Raw genomic sequence first — 16,746 nt, 5'->3', positions numbered from 1 at the left:
AAGGAACCTTTGGGTAGCGCTGTACTAGAAATTGTAATTTGCAGCAAGTTTTACTGATTTTACATAGAAGTGCAAAATCAAAAGTATTTTTTTCCAATTCGCTCAGTGGTTGACTATTTATTTGTTAATATTTCCATGTCTATGTCCTACAAGAATTAACTGCCCTTGCACCTTGTATTCCTATGTTCTAATAAAAAAGTCTTCACTCATGCTGGTCAGAGATAACTTTAATCACATTGGTCTTCCCCAAAATTAAATGCTCCAACTCAAAACTCTATGCCACCTTGTTCTAAAACTTTAAAGTGCTACTTTCCTTTAGCTATTCACCGTGCTCCTGCTACCATGTCAGAGGAACAGTTACTAAGAAATAGGCACGTGTTCACTGCTGTTGACTCTGCTCTAACAGAAATACTGAAAAAACAGCTAGGACAGTAGCTATGTGAACTACTTGTAGTAATTTGCCCAGGGCACAGCACTCACGAGTCACAAGTTTAGTAACAGGTTTACAGTAACAGGACTCTTAAAACCGTTCAAAGGTATATATCAAGGTCAAAATACTGCTAATGCACTTCAGACCTTTTTTAACATTCCTGAAGTGCTGCTTTACAGCATAATCAAAACAGCAGCCACAGTTTTCATCTGTTGCCTCGCAATCACAGCGCCAGATTGATTGTGAATTACCTGAGGTAACAGTGAACAGAGAGTCACAAACTGCAATATCCCACAAAGAAGAGATGCATTTAACTAGAGTTGTGAGAACATCTGAAATTTCAACACACACTGAAAAAATTCAGTTTATTCCACATCCCCTCCTTCCTGAATTTGCACACCAGAAGACAACGCATGTTCCAGCACAAAAAGAAACAAGCCTTTTTGATACAAGATTCTTAACCATTCGAGATGGTATTTTGTTCTTTAACTAGCTCTTATTGTCCCATTAAAATCATCATCATCAGGAAACCATCCTTCTACCTGGTGATATACCCCAATTAGTTTTGCACTATCATACCTAACTTCAGCTGTCTTCAGACATGCAAATATATAAAAAAAATTAGGACAGACAACAGAAGGAGGACTCTACCAGATTCTTGTTATTGAAAATGCTACAGTATAACAAGGAGAAAAATACTGGACGTCACATGCCTCACATTGGTTAACTACAGTTTTACCCTGTCTTACTCAATCCAGAGCCAGTGCTGAGCAACCAGTATTTGTATTATGTATGTCTGTTAACTTGCAGAGTTAGAGAGAATGTAAGAACCAATGTAACACACTTCACACTGAGATATGTATTAGTCAACAGAAAGAACAGCAAAAGATTTACTCCTCTTCGGGATGAGAACCTGCTAGTTAGCCAGTCAAGTACAAAGGATGCTGTGTAGCTCAAGAAGAGAAACACAAGCACACTTACTTTATTTAAGACCAGCTAGACGTTTGCTCTAGCCAGGAGTGAGTAAAGTGAAGGATGAAAGTTGCTCATCACCCCACTTCGAAAAGACATTTGGGCTGTATTTTTTTTTCTGCCTGGACTAGAGAGACAGGAATTCTGCGATGAAAGCTCTATTGAAGAGCTGCAATCTCGGGTACATGGCACACAAATAGAGAAATCCAAATGGCTGCTCTACCAAGAGACCTACAAAGTCATCCAGATAGAAAAAAACTGTACTTCAGTAAGATTAAACCAGGAAAGTCTCTCAAGGCTGAAGTGCAGCACGTATCTTCACTTGCATCTTTTATAAGCATGTGTGTTACCTGGTCTTGATGTTCTAAACATTCTCTATATGCATTTAATTATAATCTTACTTAAATATAATTTAAAGGTAAGAAAAAAAAGAAAAAAAAGACAGCTTCTCTTGCTCAGCGGTGAGGAGAAATTGCAAAGCATCAGCGCATTTTAGGAATTACCCTAGCTTTCCAGCATGCACTAAGTGGAACAGAGTGCACCCCCTTTATCCTGATGGACCTAATAGAAAGCTGGCACCACTGGCCTCCAGAGAAATAATGTCTCCCCAATGACTAGTACAGTCCAATACAGCTTTATGGCACACAGGGAGATATTGGGTACCTGCTTGAATTGTTAAGATGAATAAGAATTAAACGGGAATAAAATAAACAAAAAATGAGGGCTATAGATGCATTTTTAGTATTAATTCAAAAATTTGTACACTGTATCCTGCTCTGACTTCCTTCACTTGGTGCCTGTTGTCTTAGAGGAAATTTGTGTCTTTGAAATCATTGTAGCTATCACCTAGCACATTACAGACACTGCCGTAACACTAAAAATGATGGAGGCCTATTAATACAGAGTTTGCTTTCGAAACTAGAAATCTCTCCAACAGAGCTTCACAGGAACGGATAGAAATACTTGACTAAAAAGTCCAAGAATTTTTACACAATAAACCAAGGAGATACTAAACTTACTCAACACCAAGCTACTTTCAGTGCCTGACAATATTCACTATAATTTTTCATAAATCCTTTGTGGACTTCAAGAAACCTCATTATATAACCAAAACCATTTTAAATTCACCAGTTTTTAAATCCTTCTCATTTTTTTTCCAATTTAAAAGACTCCATGCATATCAGTTATTAATGAAAATGCACAGAACAGCATCATATGTAGCATCAGCAACACTAATTTTTAGTAAACAAATTAACATGCAATCTTTAGACACAGTACGTTAATACAGGTATTTGAAGGCTGTTGCAGAGAACGGGCATATTTAGTGAACATAATAGTGTGAAGTTTCTTGTAGCTCAACCTCAGCACTAGTTAGCCTAGAGCAGGCAAATCTAAGGCAACTTTTATCCAACTTAGGGATTTATTCCACTAAAAGCCAGGGTGGCATTTCTCTGCAATTCAGCTTCAGAACAAATCAGTAACACAACATTTCAGAATCCACACTGCTTTTTACTGCAAGTTAAAAACAGATACTTTTGCTTTTATTCCCTCGAAAACATGAGTAGTGCTTTAGGTTAAACAAATTCGTATTTACAGGACTGCTAAATGTCATTTTTTCCCAAATGGTAATGACATTAGGTCCCCTTGTAAAGATTTCTGATTTTGCTTTTTAGTCAACATGGACAAATTTGCCAATAAGCAAGGGTGATCACTGCGAAAGTTTCGGACAAACACATTTAGAAACTCCAGAAACATTCTCCCTTTCCTGACTTGGTGAAAAGCAATCAAGACCTAATGAAGTTAGCAAAGAATTTTGTGAATCAAAGTAAGACCGTGCCTAACAAAATTCAAGTATGAATTTGAATCCAAATTGTATGATAGTTTTATTTGAGGTTTGGCAGGGAGGAAGAACTTCCTGAGCAGTTCTGTATATATGCAGAAGTTTTGCAGCAAAAAACAAAGCCCTGCCAAAACTCCAGATACAGTATGAGCACCCGTAGTGATATTCAATTTTTAAAATAAATGGAGTAATTGAGATGCAGCCTTTTTATTTTCGGGACTTCTTTCTAAGTGAAATACTGAAGATCATATTTGGGTCATGTTAGTACCCAAAACTGTACCCACTCCCCTGTGGCTATACCCCCTAACCTTCCCATATCTCCACCTGCTTGAAACAGCCATAAACCATACACAGATATACACATTATTTAGCATCTAGAAAATGATATGTAATAATTTTAAAATTATTGGTCAAGAAACAATCAAAAGTGTTTTAACTTCAACATGCCTAGAAAGCTAAATCTTCACAGAAAGTGATTTTTGGAGCCTGACAACTTCTATTAACTGGCACTAAACAAACAAAAATAGAACAAAACAGAATGAAATTCTTTTAAACACAATATTCTATCAAGATCTAGATACATAAAAATAAAATCAGAGCTCATCCCTTTAATTTCCCCTAATTCCCCTTCTCCCATATTTTATTTGGAGAAGAAATTTGAATATAATATTCCTTTTGTGTTTAGCCCACTATATAAACTTTTATTTAGTTTTCTCTGCTATCTGTCCGACACTCCCAGAAAGAGCCTCAGATCTGTGTTCTTGTTTGCTTCCTAATTGGTCTCACTAGTTCTCTTGGACTAATTTTTCTAAATTTTGACTATTATGCAAGTATAGAAAAGGAAATGAAAGAAGGTACACATAGCAATTTACATAAAACCCAGGCAATGAATGTAAAAGAGAACTCAATCCCACACATTTATGCTTAAATATGTGTGCCAAAAAAACTGCGTATCAACCCCGTATTGCTATAGCGACTGTGGCATATGTAGTTTTTCAAGGGCCACATGCAACCTACGTACAGATAATTAGATGTTGTAACATAGGTAGAACTTAAAACCTCAGGAGGAAATCTGGGGAATAATTAATGAGAAAATTAATCTATGAATTTCTTACAGGCTGAAAACACAGTAGAGTGCAAAATACAAACAGAATGCATGTCAAACGAGTGCCTTGGCAGAAGAGATGTAGCATATGCAGCTCAGAATAACAATATACTTCCTATTAAACATGTTTCTTTGTTATTTTCACATTTATCAGGTCAGATGCCTTCTTTCATTAAGCCTCTTATACAATGGCAACAATATTAACATTAGATGTCTAATACAAATAATTTTAAAAACACTAATATATTTAGTGTATTCGAGACAAACTTGGCATTACTTACTGTAATACTATTAGATTAAAAACAGAAAAACAACTAGGAGCAAATAGGCAATGTTGCAAGGTTAGAAAGGAAAAAGATCTACTGCAATAGATCAGATTAAAAAAAGACTTTTTTTTTTTTAACTGATTGTGCTTTCTCTACATAGCAGGAATATCAGACATTGTAAGAAAAGCACAAAGCTAGCTCAGGCAGTAGTACAGCACCATACTGGGTAGGGTAAGGCTTAATCTTAGCATGAGAGACACACCATAGCTCCTGTTGCATGAAGAAGTCAAAATTAGTTTGTCAAATATCAAGAAGCTTCATATAATATTTTTCAGTCTCTATACAGATTGCATTATATATCATGGTATGGTATAGAAGCATAATACACATTTATAAGGATTGCTTAAACTACTTCAGTAGCTCTTTAGCTCTTCCACACTGAAAGCTTTGCATCATATATCTAATATATATTCTGTCTGTGTATGTGAGACTACATATGCTGATTCTCTCACATCTATACGTTATAGAGATTAGAGCTCCAACATGGACAGCACAAACTACAATACAATTGAAAGCAAGTTCCCCAGATCTCAGGAATACACAGAAGCACACTGAATAAGACCTCCTTTTTCATATCTGCATGATCCCAGATTTGATTGGCTATTCATGAATTTCAGATTCAAGACTTCCTAGCAGTGTTTTCCTCACTGCCCACTGAAAACACACCGACATAACTTGAAGGATTTTCTTTAAACGCTCCTCTTAAAGACCCAGAAAAAAAAGCAGCCAGGAGCCAGGTAGCACCCTAAAACTTTACTGCTCAAGTGCAAGGCAGTTCCTTCCAGACATTTGGGATGGCTTATTTTGGCAGACGGGCTCAGTGCTCAGGAGCCTTGGGGTGTCTGAAGGAAAGGACAAAAGACATTTCAGCTTCTGTGTACACCAAAACTAAAGGATCCTCCTAAAAAGATGGCTGATTAAGCCCCTGTGAATCCAGGTTTAAACTGCTATTAAATATAGAGCGTGGATGATAGACATTTTTACCAGATCCCCAGTCAATACCTTATCATTTTATGGTAAATCCTCTACATTCCTTAACAGCTAAGCAGAAGCATGTACAGCTACAGGATTCACATGCCTGTGTATGCAAGGCAGTAATTTCACCAAACACTGCTTGGCTAAACCTAAATTATCTTGAAAAAAAACCAAACTTTCCTGGCTACATTTTTTGGGGGAAAAACAACAAACAAACAAAAGGACTCAAGTCAAAGTGCAATTCACTTTGTCTTTCAAGGTGTTGAGGAAGACCGGACAATGAATAAACAAAGTCCCATTACTTGGTGGTGGAGGGGATCCAGTCTGGTGGTGCAGTACCATCACTAAGGCTAGCCGCTTCTTTGGCCTTGGCTGTCATTTCTAAACCAATTACTACATCAGCTTAAGAGAGCTGATGAAGGAGTGCTACAACTAAATGCCAGGGGAAAGGACAGAATTGCTTTCTCAAGGCTCTCTAACAGCCCGATTATCTTTCCTGCACCCATATACACACCGGGATTTTCAGCTCAGTAGTTGAGAGCATTCCATTGATTAAAGTCTCTTCTATTCTCTTGTACTTAAAAATACCAATATTGGTAACTGTCTCTCTGACAGCTCTTTCAAAAAAGTTAAAACTAAACCAACTGATCAAATTAGTTCATGCAAAAATTGAAGGCAAAACTCCAAGATTTACATGATTTGTGTCATAATTTTAAATGTGCACAGTAAATGTCTTCAGTTCCACACAAAAGGGAAATTAAACTCTCCTGATAAAAATGTAAGCCCGATTTTAAAAAGACATAAAATTACAAAGAATGTATCTATACCCACAGTGCTAGAGTTAAACTGGGTAAGCAGGTAAAAGACAGCATAACAATGACAAAGCTTTACCTCATCTTCCTCGACCTGAGGTGTTGAGTTTTCATTAGTGTGACTGTTTTTGCCCTCTGCCCTTTGTCATTCACAAAATAGACAATCATAAAAAAAAAAAAAATACAAGTTGTTCAACAAAAGGACCTTACTATTTAAAAAAAAAAAAAAAAAAAAGGAAATATCACAGGCCTAAGAACTTCCACGCTGGTATCAAAGAGCAGCAGCATGGACGTATCTGAGGACACATGCTCCCCCCAGCCTGCTATGCGATAACTGCACTAGGTGACACAGTCAGACAAGATCTTGTAAATTAGTGGAGAACGTATTTAAATCATTGATTTTATTTAAAACAAATAATAAAATGGTCTCAGTGACACTGGAGAAACCTATGGATAGGCATTAAATGCATCTCCAACTGGCTAGAGCCAACTAGAAAAAAAGCCTAAGAATACCTAGGAACATGGAAAAACTCAGAGAACCGGTGAGCATAATCCTAGAGAGATTTATTTAGTTTTGGACAGTCTGTCGAGGACTTGCTTTCTATCCTTTCCCAATACATTTTAAGAAATTCAAATAAATTAACTTTGTAGGGAGGCAGATTGCCTATGGAGGCTCCCTAGTCTACGCTTCCTCAATAGGGGAAAGAGAAACGTTAATTACAGAAGAGTCATTTTTAAGTGCCCAACGTTTCTGAGGGTGGGGAGCTGTTCAAAACATTTTATGCATAATTATTCTAACTTACAACCAATTAAGAGCTGGGCTAAGCTTTCAATGTTTATTTACTACCACTTTTTCTCCACTTTGCTTGATTCCTTGTACACTGCAGAATGTGTGCAATGTTGTGGACTGGGGTTTTTGGGCATGGGGGCATGTAGGTGGATATTGGTTGTTGGGGTATTTTTTGTTTGGTTGTGTTGGGTCTTTTTTCTTAACAGTTGCTTTATGTTTATACTTCTGAAGTCTTACCTACCCCACAGTAATACCCTTCACACAGCAAAGCAACATGATCTAGAGGTGTCTTTAGGATGCAGCTGAATCACAAAGAACTAGCTGGTCCCTAGAGCAAAAAAATTCCTCTTCCTATTAATTATAGGAGAGCCTGCACAGAGATCAGTTAAACTCTGCTAACAGTTAGTTACCTCCTCCTGATGATCTTGACCAAACATGTCTGGCCATGGAAAATCATTTTTATTGCATACCTGGAATTTCCCTTGCCCTGCAAACCAAAAGCTTAACACAACTGCAAAAAAGCTCCATATTTAGAAACTTCCTGAATTCTCTAAAACCATCAGTCAACACATTTCGTGCATGCATGAGTTCAGATATGCTTTGCCTCTACTGGTCAATCCTAATCTCTCACATTCATTTCCTTTACCTGTGAGAAGTTCATTATTTCCCCTATATAGCTATTTTAAAAACAATGAGAAGACACAACACCTGGTGCTTCGGTGTCATTAGTCTTGTAATTTTTATCTCCAAGAGTTTACACGCCAAATACAGCCTAAAGAATAAGTCATTTCCATGTTTAACATCCAGAAGAGAGAAAGCAAAGTGTAGTTATATTTGAACACCGCCACGACTGGAGTTGTTTATTTTGCTGACAGTGTGGGAAGTGACCCTGTATACAAATGATCTGAGTTGAAGTTGGTATAGAAATAGAAAAAACTCTAGAGAGAGAAAAGTATTCTCCAATAGATTCCTGTCTGATCTTCCATAGAGTAACTATACGGTCCATCTCAGAACTAAACCAATCCCATTTTCTAATATGTCTGCTTTACTATATTATATTCAGTTTACTATACATATTCAGTTCCCACAAGGAACTGAAAAATGGGATTAGAAATTATTTTTGGAAAAGAACTATCACAAGTCCACTAAACAACTCTTAAGTTGAAAATGAGTTGCTCAATCAACATGTTTTTCAGTGGCATATGTTGAACTGTCAATATAGAGTCAAATTTGCTTACGCCACCTATATGCTCTTAATCCTCTTGCATCCAGTAACAAAGATAGATCTGTCTTTTAACCATTTTAATAAGTTTTGGCTTAGTATGTTTATTATGAAAGAACACAGTGACCGACAAGTGATCCTTTATACTCTTAGCTCATTTTTCCCTTCCCATACATGTCTTTGATGATTAAGTGCATCTTTCAGCAATATGCAGACTTTACCTATCACTTGAATGCAGCACAGTTTGCCTCTTCACATGGGTAAGTTGCTTAATACTTAATAACTGTGCGTGTACGGGGGGAATGACGACACAACCTGAACAGCACCATCATACAAGCAGTAAGGGATTTATGACAATGGCAGTGTTTAGAAAGATATTACAAAGTTGAAACACGAATGTGTAAATAAAAAACAAGAGCCAGTTAAAGGAAGTGGAAACTGTTCTAAGACAACCAGTTTCTACAATGAGATCTCCTCAACTACCCAGCAGATTTGCTGGAACCCTCTCCTTCAACTTCCCAACAGAATCAGTTGCTCTTGCAACACAAAAGTAGTATAAAAACACAAGTCCTTTAAGTTATAAAACCTTAAGACAGATACTTCCTGAGTATCAAATTGGTCAAATATGATATAGTTCCCTTCACACAGACATGTACTTAAAAAATGTGAACACAGTAACACATAAGTGATATAAGCTTAGATTAAAATACCCAATGAAAGACTATTTCGTGGTTGTTGTTGTTTTTTTTTTTTCCTTATACTAGATGGATTTAAATATTGTGTCCAAATCTGAGGGGATAGGTCTTAAACCTCTCTATGGTTTAGTTGCTGCTAACTGTGTGGCTAGCCACTGGGCTTAGTGAATGACACATCTCAAACTGAAGAGTTCCAGAGAGCATCTAAAATTAACAATCACCTTAATCTAAATACTGGGTATTTTAACAGGAGAGAGTATTTCCATTTTGCAAAGGCAATGCCCATTCAAGGAAAAAAAAATTCATTTCAGAGTCAGTGTTCTCACTTCTGTGTTCACAGAAGACTTGATTACAGACATGGATATTATTTCCTGTTCCAGTTTATCTGCAATTTGAATATAGAGTACTCATGCTTAATGAATTAATTAATTCAGGGCAAGCCTCTACTTGGTTACACATGTTAAAAGTCCTCTCGTTGTAAAAGCACACCTACATTCTTCAGCCATTCAATTTAAATTAATGATTGTTGTAGTAAAAAGTCTGTATTTTAACCAGAGAAATGGAACATTTTCAGTATTTATGGCATTAAAAATAAAATTCAAAAATATACCTAACAGTTCATTTAAATACGTTTCCTAAAACCACATGCTCAAATATACCAAGATTGTACCCTTATTAATACATTTATGCTAGTAAAGGATTAGATATCCTGATTACTCCAGCAACATGAACATTATACAAAAAAAAATACAACAGTATTGTTTTCTGTACAGTGATCCTTCAAGAATCAGCAGATTTGTTGGCACCTTCTCCTTCAGCTTCCTGATAAGATCAATTTCCTTCACAATGAGAAGCAAGTATAAATTTCAAGAAAGCCACATTCAGTGAAATTAGACATCTGTGTTTTTCTTTCATTCTTATACATACCTGATCGGGATGATATAGGAAAACAGGAGGAGGAACCGGAAAAGGTTGCGATACCATGGGCCTACAAATCCTTGCAAGGTTACCATAACAACTGATAGTGCAACTAAAGCCAAAAACAGAGCTTTGGTCAGTTGATTCAACTCCAGGTCCAGCAAGCCAACCTAGAGGAAGAAGTATAAATCAATTAGCCATGACTTTTTCTTAAATTGACACTTCTGTGGTGCAAACAATTAGCTATTATTGGCTTTTTTATGCTTACCTATTAAAAATCCATGCACTTGTAACAATTAACTGCATTTTGATAACTGAATTGATTATTGTTTCTATGCTTGCATGCAATGGATATTCCCTGGTTACAGGACAATAACAATTCCCAGAACCAGTGTGAACTGTCCCAGCCAGACCTTTTGAATGCCTTTAAGTCTGATGCATCCCTCCCCCAACCAGGACAGGAACACAGGAAGGCAAGTAGAAAAGAATTAAAGATGAACAAATAAGCAGAAACAATTTTCTTCTGTCATGTATGCAGCAAAAATACTGGCACTGTGTACTATATATATAGGGTAGCTCCTGCTCATTTACTGCTCGAAGATCAAAAACCTGTTAGATTCAAGAATCAACGGACAAATGCAACAGAGCTACCTTCTCATTCATGTAACTAGTGTACTGTAACTTGTAACTATACTCCCATACCGGTCTGTAAGTCTGAACTAATTTAATAGAAATAATTTCTAATTGTATGAAGATTTCAGTTATTCTGTATAATAAAAACAACAATCAAGTGGAATATCCATTTTCAAACCAAGATAGTAAAACAGAGCTTCAACTTTTCACAAATAAAAAATGTACTTGATTTAGAGACATTTTAGCAAAAACATTGAGAGAGGCTATCTTTCATCCACTGTTTCTCATGAAAAAATATTTTTAAGCTATGTAACTAAGACTCTCACCATTTCAATAATGCATGCTGTAAGCTAAGTATTTATACTCCACTTTTTGGGATGCTCTTGTAGTCAGTAAAATATGTGGGAAAATTATGTCAGGAAGAGTTTCCTAGGCCCCGTCACAGATGCCCCTTTTATCTCCAAGTCTTGCCAGTAAGACCAGTAAAACATAACACTTCCTTAGATAACAAACAGTCTGAAAAAGAGCCACTTTAAATATAGTTCTTAAAAATTCCAGCAATCTTGCTTATACATGGGCTGTCCCTTCCCTAGAGAACCAGGCAGCTGAAGACCACAGCGGCTGATTTATCAGCTGCATTTAAAAAGCAGCACAACGAGGACAAATATCTTGCAATTTCCGCTGCTTCAACTACTACATAGTTTATGCTTGAATTATTGAGAAAAATAGGTTTTTGGATTAAAATGAAGAAAAATTAAGCCAGGGAAGTAGAGCATGTTTCAAAGCCCAGATCTTTTTGCGTTGACAAAGGCAGCCTAAGTTTCAGGCCTCGCTGAGGATCAGATGAAGTCATTATTCATTCAGTCAGGGAAAAAAGACTCAATTACCTCAACCTAAAGATGCTATCAATGAATGCAAAGTGCATATTTTACTCTATTCATCCAAATCCCATTAAAAAGTGAAAGGAATGACTTAATCTGGCCTTCTAGAGTTGGTCTTTTTTTTGTAATAAAATAAAGAATCACTGTCTTGCAATATGCATAACCACTACCTCACACTTTTTTTCCCTGCATCATGGCAGTGAAAGCCTATCTCTCCCCTCAGCTTCCCCCCCTCTGTCCCCCGCAAAAACCCCACCCCAGAATAGAAATGAATAAAGAGCTTCTTTGGAAAGAATGCCACTTTTTGGACACAAACATTAAATTTAGTCCACTGCACACCGATACGTAGCTAATTCAAACCATTAATACCTTTCTAATTGATGAAGACAGATATGAATTTAAGTCTGGAAACCAACAAAAATGTGTTTGGAGAGATATTAAGAGAATAAAAAAAGTTGACGATGAAAAACTTTCACAGAATAAATCTCTTGCCCAAGAACACTCCATTTGTTACTAATAATGTCATCCTTTTTAATATAGATCATACGATTGGCCATAGTAAATTTTAATATTTTCATGTACTATAGCAAGTGAAGGCAATTGCAAAACCCAACTTAAGAAGGCACACAAAGGAAGTTTTAATAGAAATGCATTCTCCATTTCTCAAAAATTAGTTCCTATAATGTACTGAAATATACTTAATTAGTTTAATTCTGTGCCTTTCCACTTAAACAACTTCTGCACTCAAACTAATGAAACACTGTTGAATTATCCAGATACGTTTCATGTAGAAATTCAATAACATTCTCTAAAATTCATCTGAATATTGGAAAAGTGGGTAAACTTCATTTTAACTACATTGTTATTTTTATCAAAGCATTTGTAAAACATACCATCTTAAGAAAGCGATTTCTTTGCTTTTGAAAATAATCATAACCAGAATAATTATGACAATATAAGAAATAGATGAGTTAAGGATTGGAGTAATTTTCCACATTTATTGCTATTTCCCATATTAGCAAAGCAAATTTTCTTCTACTTGTCATAATATTTGTTCTATTTGAAACAACTGTGTTAACAAAATTAAAACACACCACTGGAAATTTTAATCTCCAAGGGAAAATTTATACATAATGTCTAAGACAACCACAATAGTTTTGCAAAGGGGCTGCTCTACGATAATGAACACAATAATTGCCTGTATAATCTAAAATGCTACTAATGACAACAACTGCAAATCCATTTAGCTCCTCTTTAATTTATGCACGAAGTTTTAAACAGCTAATGGTTCTCGGTAAAATAATGGCTTATACCATCAATAAAAAGTAAGGCATTATCTACTTGCACCAAAAATAGCCTACAAGTTTTTAGAATACTTTATTTTTGTATGACGGAGTGATTAAAGGTCTAAACTTCACATTTTGGACCACAAGGTACCAGTTATTATCTAATGAGAAAAATCTTAATTTAATTAGCAAAAGTTGAAAGCAACAAAAAACCTTTCTGACTACTGAAGTAGAACATGAACGAATATTGCTACTGCTGCCCTAGATGCTTAACTTTTGGGAAAGGTTATCCTCTGAAGCTATTATTGTAGTAATAGAACAATTTTTCTAACATTATAAAAAGTATATTACTTGGAAAATGAGATTTTTGTTTTGTGCTAAAATATTGAAATGCAAAATTTGATAATTAAATGTTGCACAATGGTAAAGATTCCGCAAAATAGCCTAGTGCAGTCATTTTTTTATTCAATTACAGTTGAAAGTGCATTAGAAATAACTGCTCATAAATAGCCTTTTTTAACCACCCTACTTTAATACTGTTGAAGTATTAAGGCACTGTCTTAGGAGAGACTTCCCCCCGCAACCAAATTCCTCCACGAAGGTAATTATATTTCAGTAGTCAGCCTGGTTCTGCACTGACAAACAGCATCTTGACTACAATGAAATTTCATGGTATGTATGTTTGAGATAGACTTTGGCTTTGATTTGCACCATAAACATAAACATTTTCTTTCCTATGCTTAATATGTGCTCTGAACTTAACTTCATTAAACCTTGAATACTAGTCAATTATTCATGTTTTCATTAATTCTAGTCTAAACTTACATGTAACAGCTATGCAGAAAGTAAGGTAAGCATTTAACATTACTAAAATTCAAATAATATATTTTTCTTCTTTGGGCTGACAAAAACAAGCTTTGCCTAAGAAAAATGATTCATGGCATTTCATCATTTATAAAAAAAATAATTTTTATGTAGTCTACTATATACAGATACTATATCTGAACACCTGTGGCTTTCTTCAATAATCTGTTAAACCTTTCCTATAGTCTCTAGGAATAATAGATTATTAATCTGTGTTTAAAGGCTAAATAAAGAGACATATCATTATCTGTTTACTGTCATCTTTGACACTAAAAACATGTACAGCAACTTGGAATCTGCAAGTTTTTCTTCTTTGTTAAGTCTCCTAATTCTAAGGTTATTCCTATGATTCAAAGGTAACCACATTAAGCTAATATAACTATGAATCAAAACAAGTAAAGCCAGTGAATTCAAGTTTAGGAAGCATCTTTCCTTAATTCACTGTATGCAAGCAATGGTGTGACGAATATGTTTCTCTACAAGCCTGCCTTGATTAATATCAAACCCACCAAATCTTGCATACAGTATGTCACATTTTTTAATTAATATCTTACTCATTCTTTTAAGCAGTTGATTCAAAGGTAAAAAAGCAAAGAAAACACTGAAATATATAAAGTGACCATTAGTGAAAAAAGTCACCTATCCCTGCCTTTTCTCAGACCCATTTTCAAACATCCCAATCACTTGTTTAGTTGCAAGAGCAACAATGACAAACCTTGAAAACGTTTTCTGAAGCACTAAAAACCTATTACAAGTTTTATTCATTTTAGAATTAGAACAATAATTGTGGTGGTATATGGGGGGGGGGGGGGGGTTCTACCTGACTTAGGAAAACTGAAATAAACTTGAGTTATTTAGTTCACTCCAGTGGAGTTATACAAAAGTAATAACCAGAAAATAGTCCATCTGATTCCAGTCGCATTTTCTATATTTCCTTTGGCAAAAAACATAGGCATCCTTCATGCTAGTTTTAATGCAACCCAACATCACTTTGACCAAACTGAAATATTTGGCATTATGTTAATATTGCAGGTTTATGGAATAGAACTACATCTATTCTACACTGCTTTCAAGAAACATTTTTAGATATTTAGCATCAATTGTATCCCCAAAGAAACAAATTACAATTACTTGTCTATATTCTTACAAAATATAGCCCATATCCAACAGATAGGCATTTAAACCAGTAGAAATATTTTAAAACTCAGTAAGAAATACATGGTTATCATCCAAAGGAAGAAGAGTAAGCTGCAAGTAGATAATGCTCTCTTGAATGTTTTGATGCGTATTCAAAGACAGAGGTTTAAATGCTCTTAAAAGCAAAATAAGTTTATTATATTTTGAAATTACCGTTCTGGCTTGCCTATTTTTACGTTAACAAGCTATTCATAACTGCCTAATATCTACATCTGAAATAAACTAATCCGTTTAGAAAGAAAATTCTCTTTTGTAGCTAGTAATATCTATAATGCTAAAAGAAAACGAAGACTCAAACATTTCTTTCTCTCTCTCTTCTATTCATCCATTTTATATCATTGCCTTTTCCAGACTCAACCTCATCTGAGTTTGGATATTCAAAGTGAAAGTCCTCTCCGGGTTTTTAGAGGTGCTTAGCCCTCTCTAGTTCAGTCTGCTACAATGAAAACTAAGTGAGCTACATCCACAACTGTACTTAAATAGTGGACTCGGTTGCTTGAAGTAAGGCACTCATTTTGACAAATACTGGCCACAGATGTCATAACCTTAAGTGTGTCTTTTTCAGTCACGTCCTGATTTATCCTAATGCCAACGATTTACTATATCTGTCGTAAAACATTGTGTTTCAAAAGATCAAAATGAGAGAAATTGCAGGTGACCCATTCTTAATATCCATTTGACTAGAAATCTGGTTTTCATTAACACTTTTGCAGCTTGCTCAACTATCCCAGTGTCTCTAAACATTCTTCCATCTGGTGTCTCTTTTTAGAATCAGTCTTTACATATAACAACGAAGCCAAATCATTGATATTTGCCTCTACCTTATGTCAGTATTTTGCTCTAATTTGACTGAAGGCTAAAAAGGAGGCTTGCGGCAGTTAAAGAAATGCCATGTATAGTTTGGTCAGCAGAGGGTGCTCAAGATTGGTGCTAGCTACTGTTTTCAAAAGCGCTCTGTCAGTAACGCAGCACCAAGCACAGCACTGTACCTTTACAGGGCGACCTGTATTTCTGTATGATCTTCCTTGGCTGACAGCATTTACCTCGTTTAGTTTGAAATGTTCAGAGTTAATTATTCGAAGGGCTTTAACAATTCAGATTGTGTACTGAAACGATTATATTTGCTTCTTAGCAAAAAGTTACACTTCATATACGTTTATACAGTCACGGACTTGCACCTTAAGGTGCCCGTAGGCAGATGCTGCGTGACCATAGGTTCTCCAACTTCACTACGTATTTGTCACTCACAAGAATGATAAAAACGTGCACAGAGCATATTAAGAAACTGAAAAGATTAATGGCTTCTTGAACTCCGGCATCCATATAGGGATTGTGCTGTATTAGTACCATACCCTCCTCCTATTAGAGGCTATCAATTGAAAAATGTTTTCTCAAGATCACCCATCAATTTAGAATAATTACTTCAATAATCTAAGATAACTAGTCATATTGCAGACTTCAACAATCAAAAGCATTCACACATCAAAACTCTTAGGACATCCATTTTTTCAATTTAAAACAATCAATCTAGGTACACAAGATTTCATACAAAAGACATGCAGAGTTTCTAAGCACTCAGAATCCTCCTTACATCTGATCAAAATTGCTAAGACATGGAATTCTGGGGGAAATAAGATCATGATTTAAAGATGTTTGATTTTACACTGGAACACTATCTTCAACTTTATATTTCATCTAACTTTTACAAATGCTTGCTACATCTTCTTTAAGCTTGATCATCACCAGCTTCAAGTCAAGACTTCTAGCATACTGTCATGTCATCAGTTCTTTTAATGGTCA

General features: G+C 35.6%; 1 protein-coding gene across 16 annotated transcripts in view; it reads right to left on the bottom strand.

The window, feature by feature from the left end:
- Positions 1–16,746, bottom strand: part of ATP9B (ATPase phospholipid transporting 9B) — a 175,229-nt gene that overhangs the window by 50,534 nt on the left and 107,949 nt on the right. For all 16 annotated transcript variants that reach the window (XR_015706407.1, XR_015706409.1, XR_015706405.1 and 13 more), the window contains one exon: positions 10,095–10,255. Coding sequence is in view for 12 of the 16 variants with exons in the window: in XM_087765007.1 (XP_087621133.1) it covers positions 10,095–10,255 (161 nt within the window). In the remaining 4 variants the exon portion in view is untranslated. The remainder of the gene's footprint in view (positions 1–10,094; positions 10,256–16,746) is intronic.

Source organism: Nipponia nippon, unplaced genomic scaffold (genome assembly GCF_047370975.1).
Source record: "Nipponia nippon isolate SJK-2023a ecotype South Korea unplaced genomic scaffold, ASM4737097v1 scaffold_1, whole genome shotgun sequence".
NCBI classification, from domain to species: Eukaryota; Metazoa; Chordata; class Aves; order Pelecaniformes; family Threskiornithidae; genus Nipponia; species Nipponia nippon.
The sequence above is the reverse complement of the archived record's forward strand: the minus strand, read 5'-3'. Positions and strand labels throughout refer to the sequence as shown.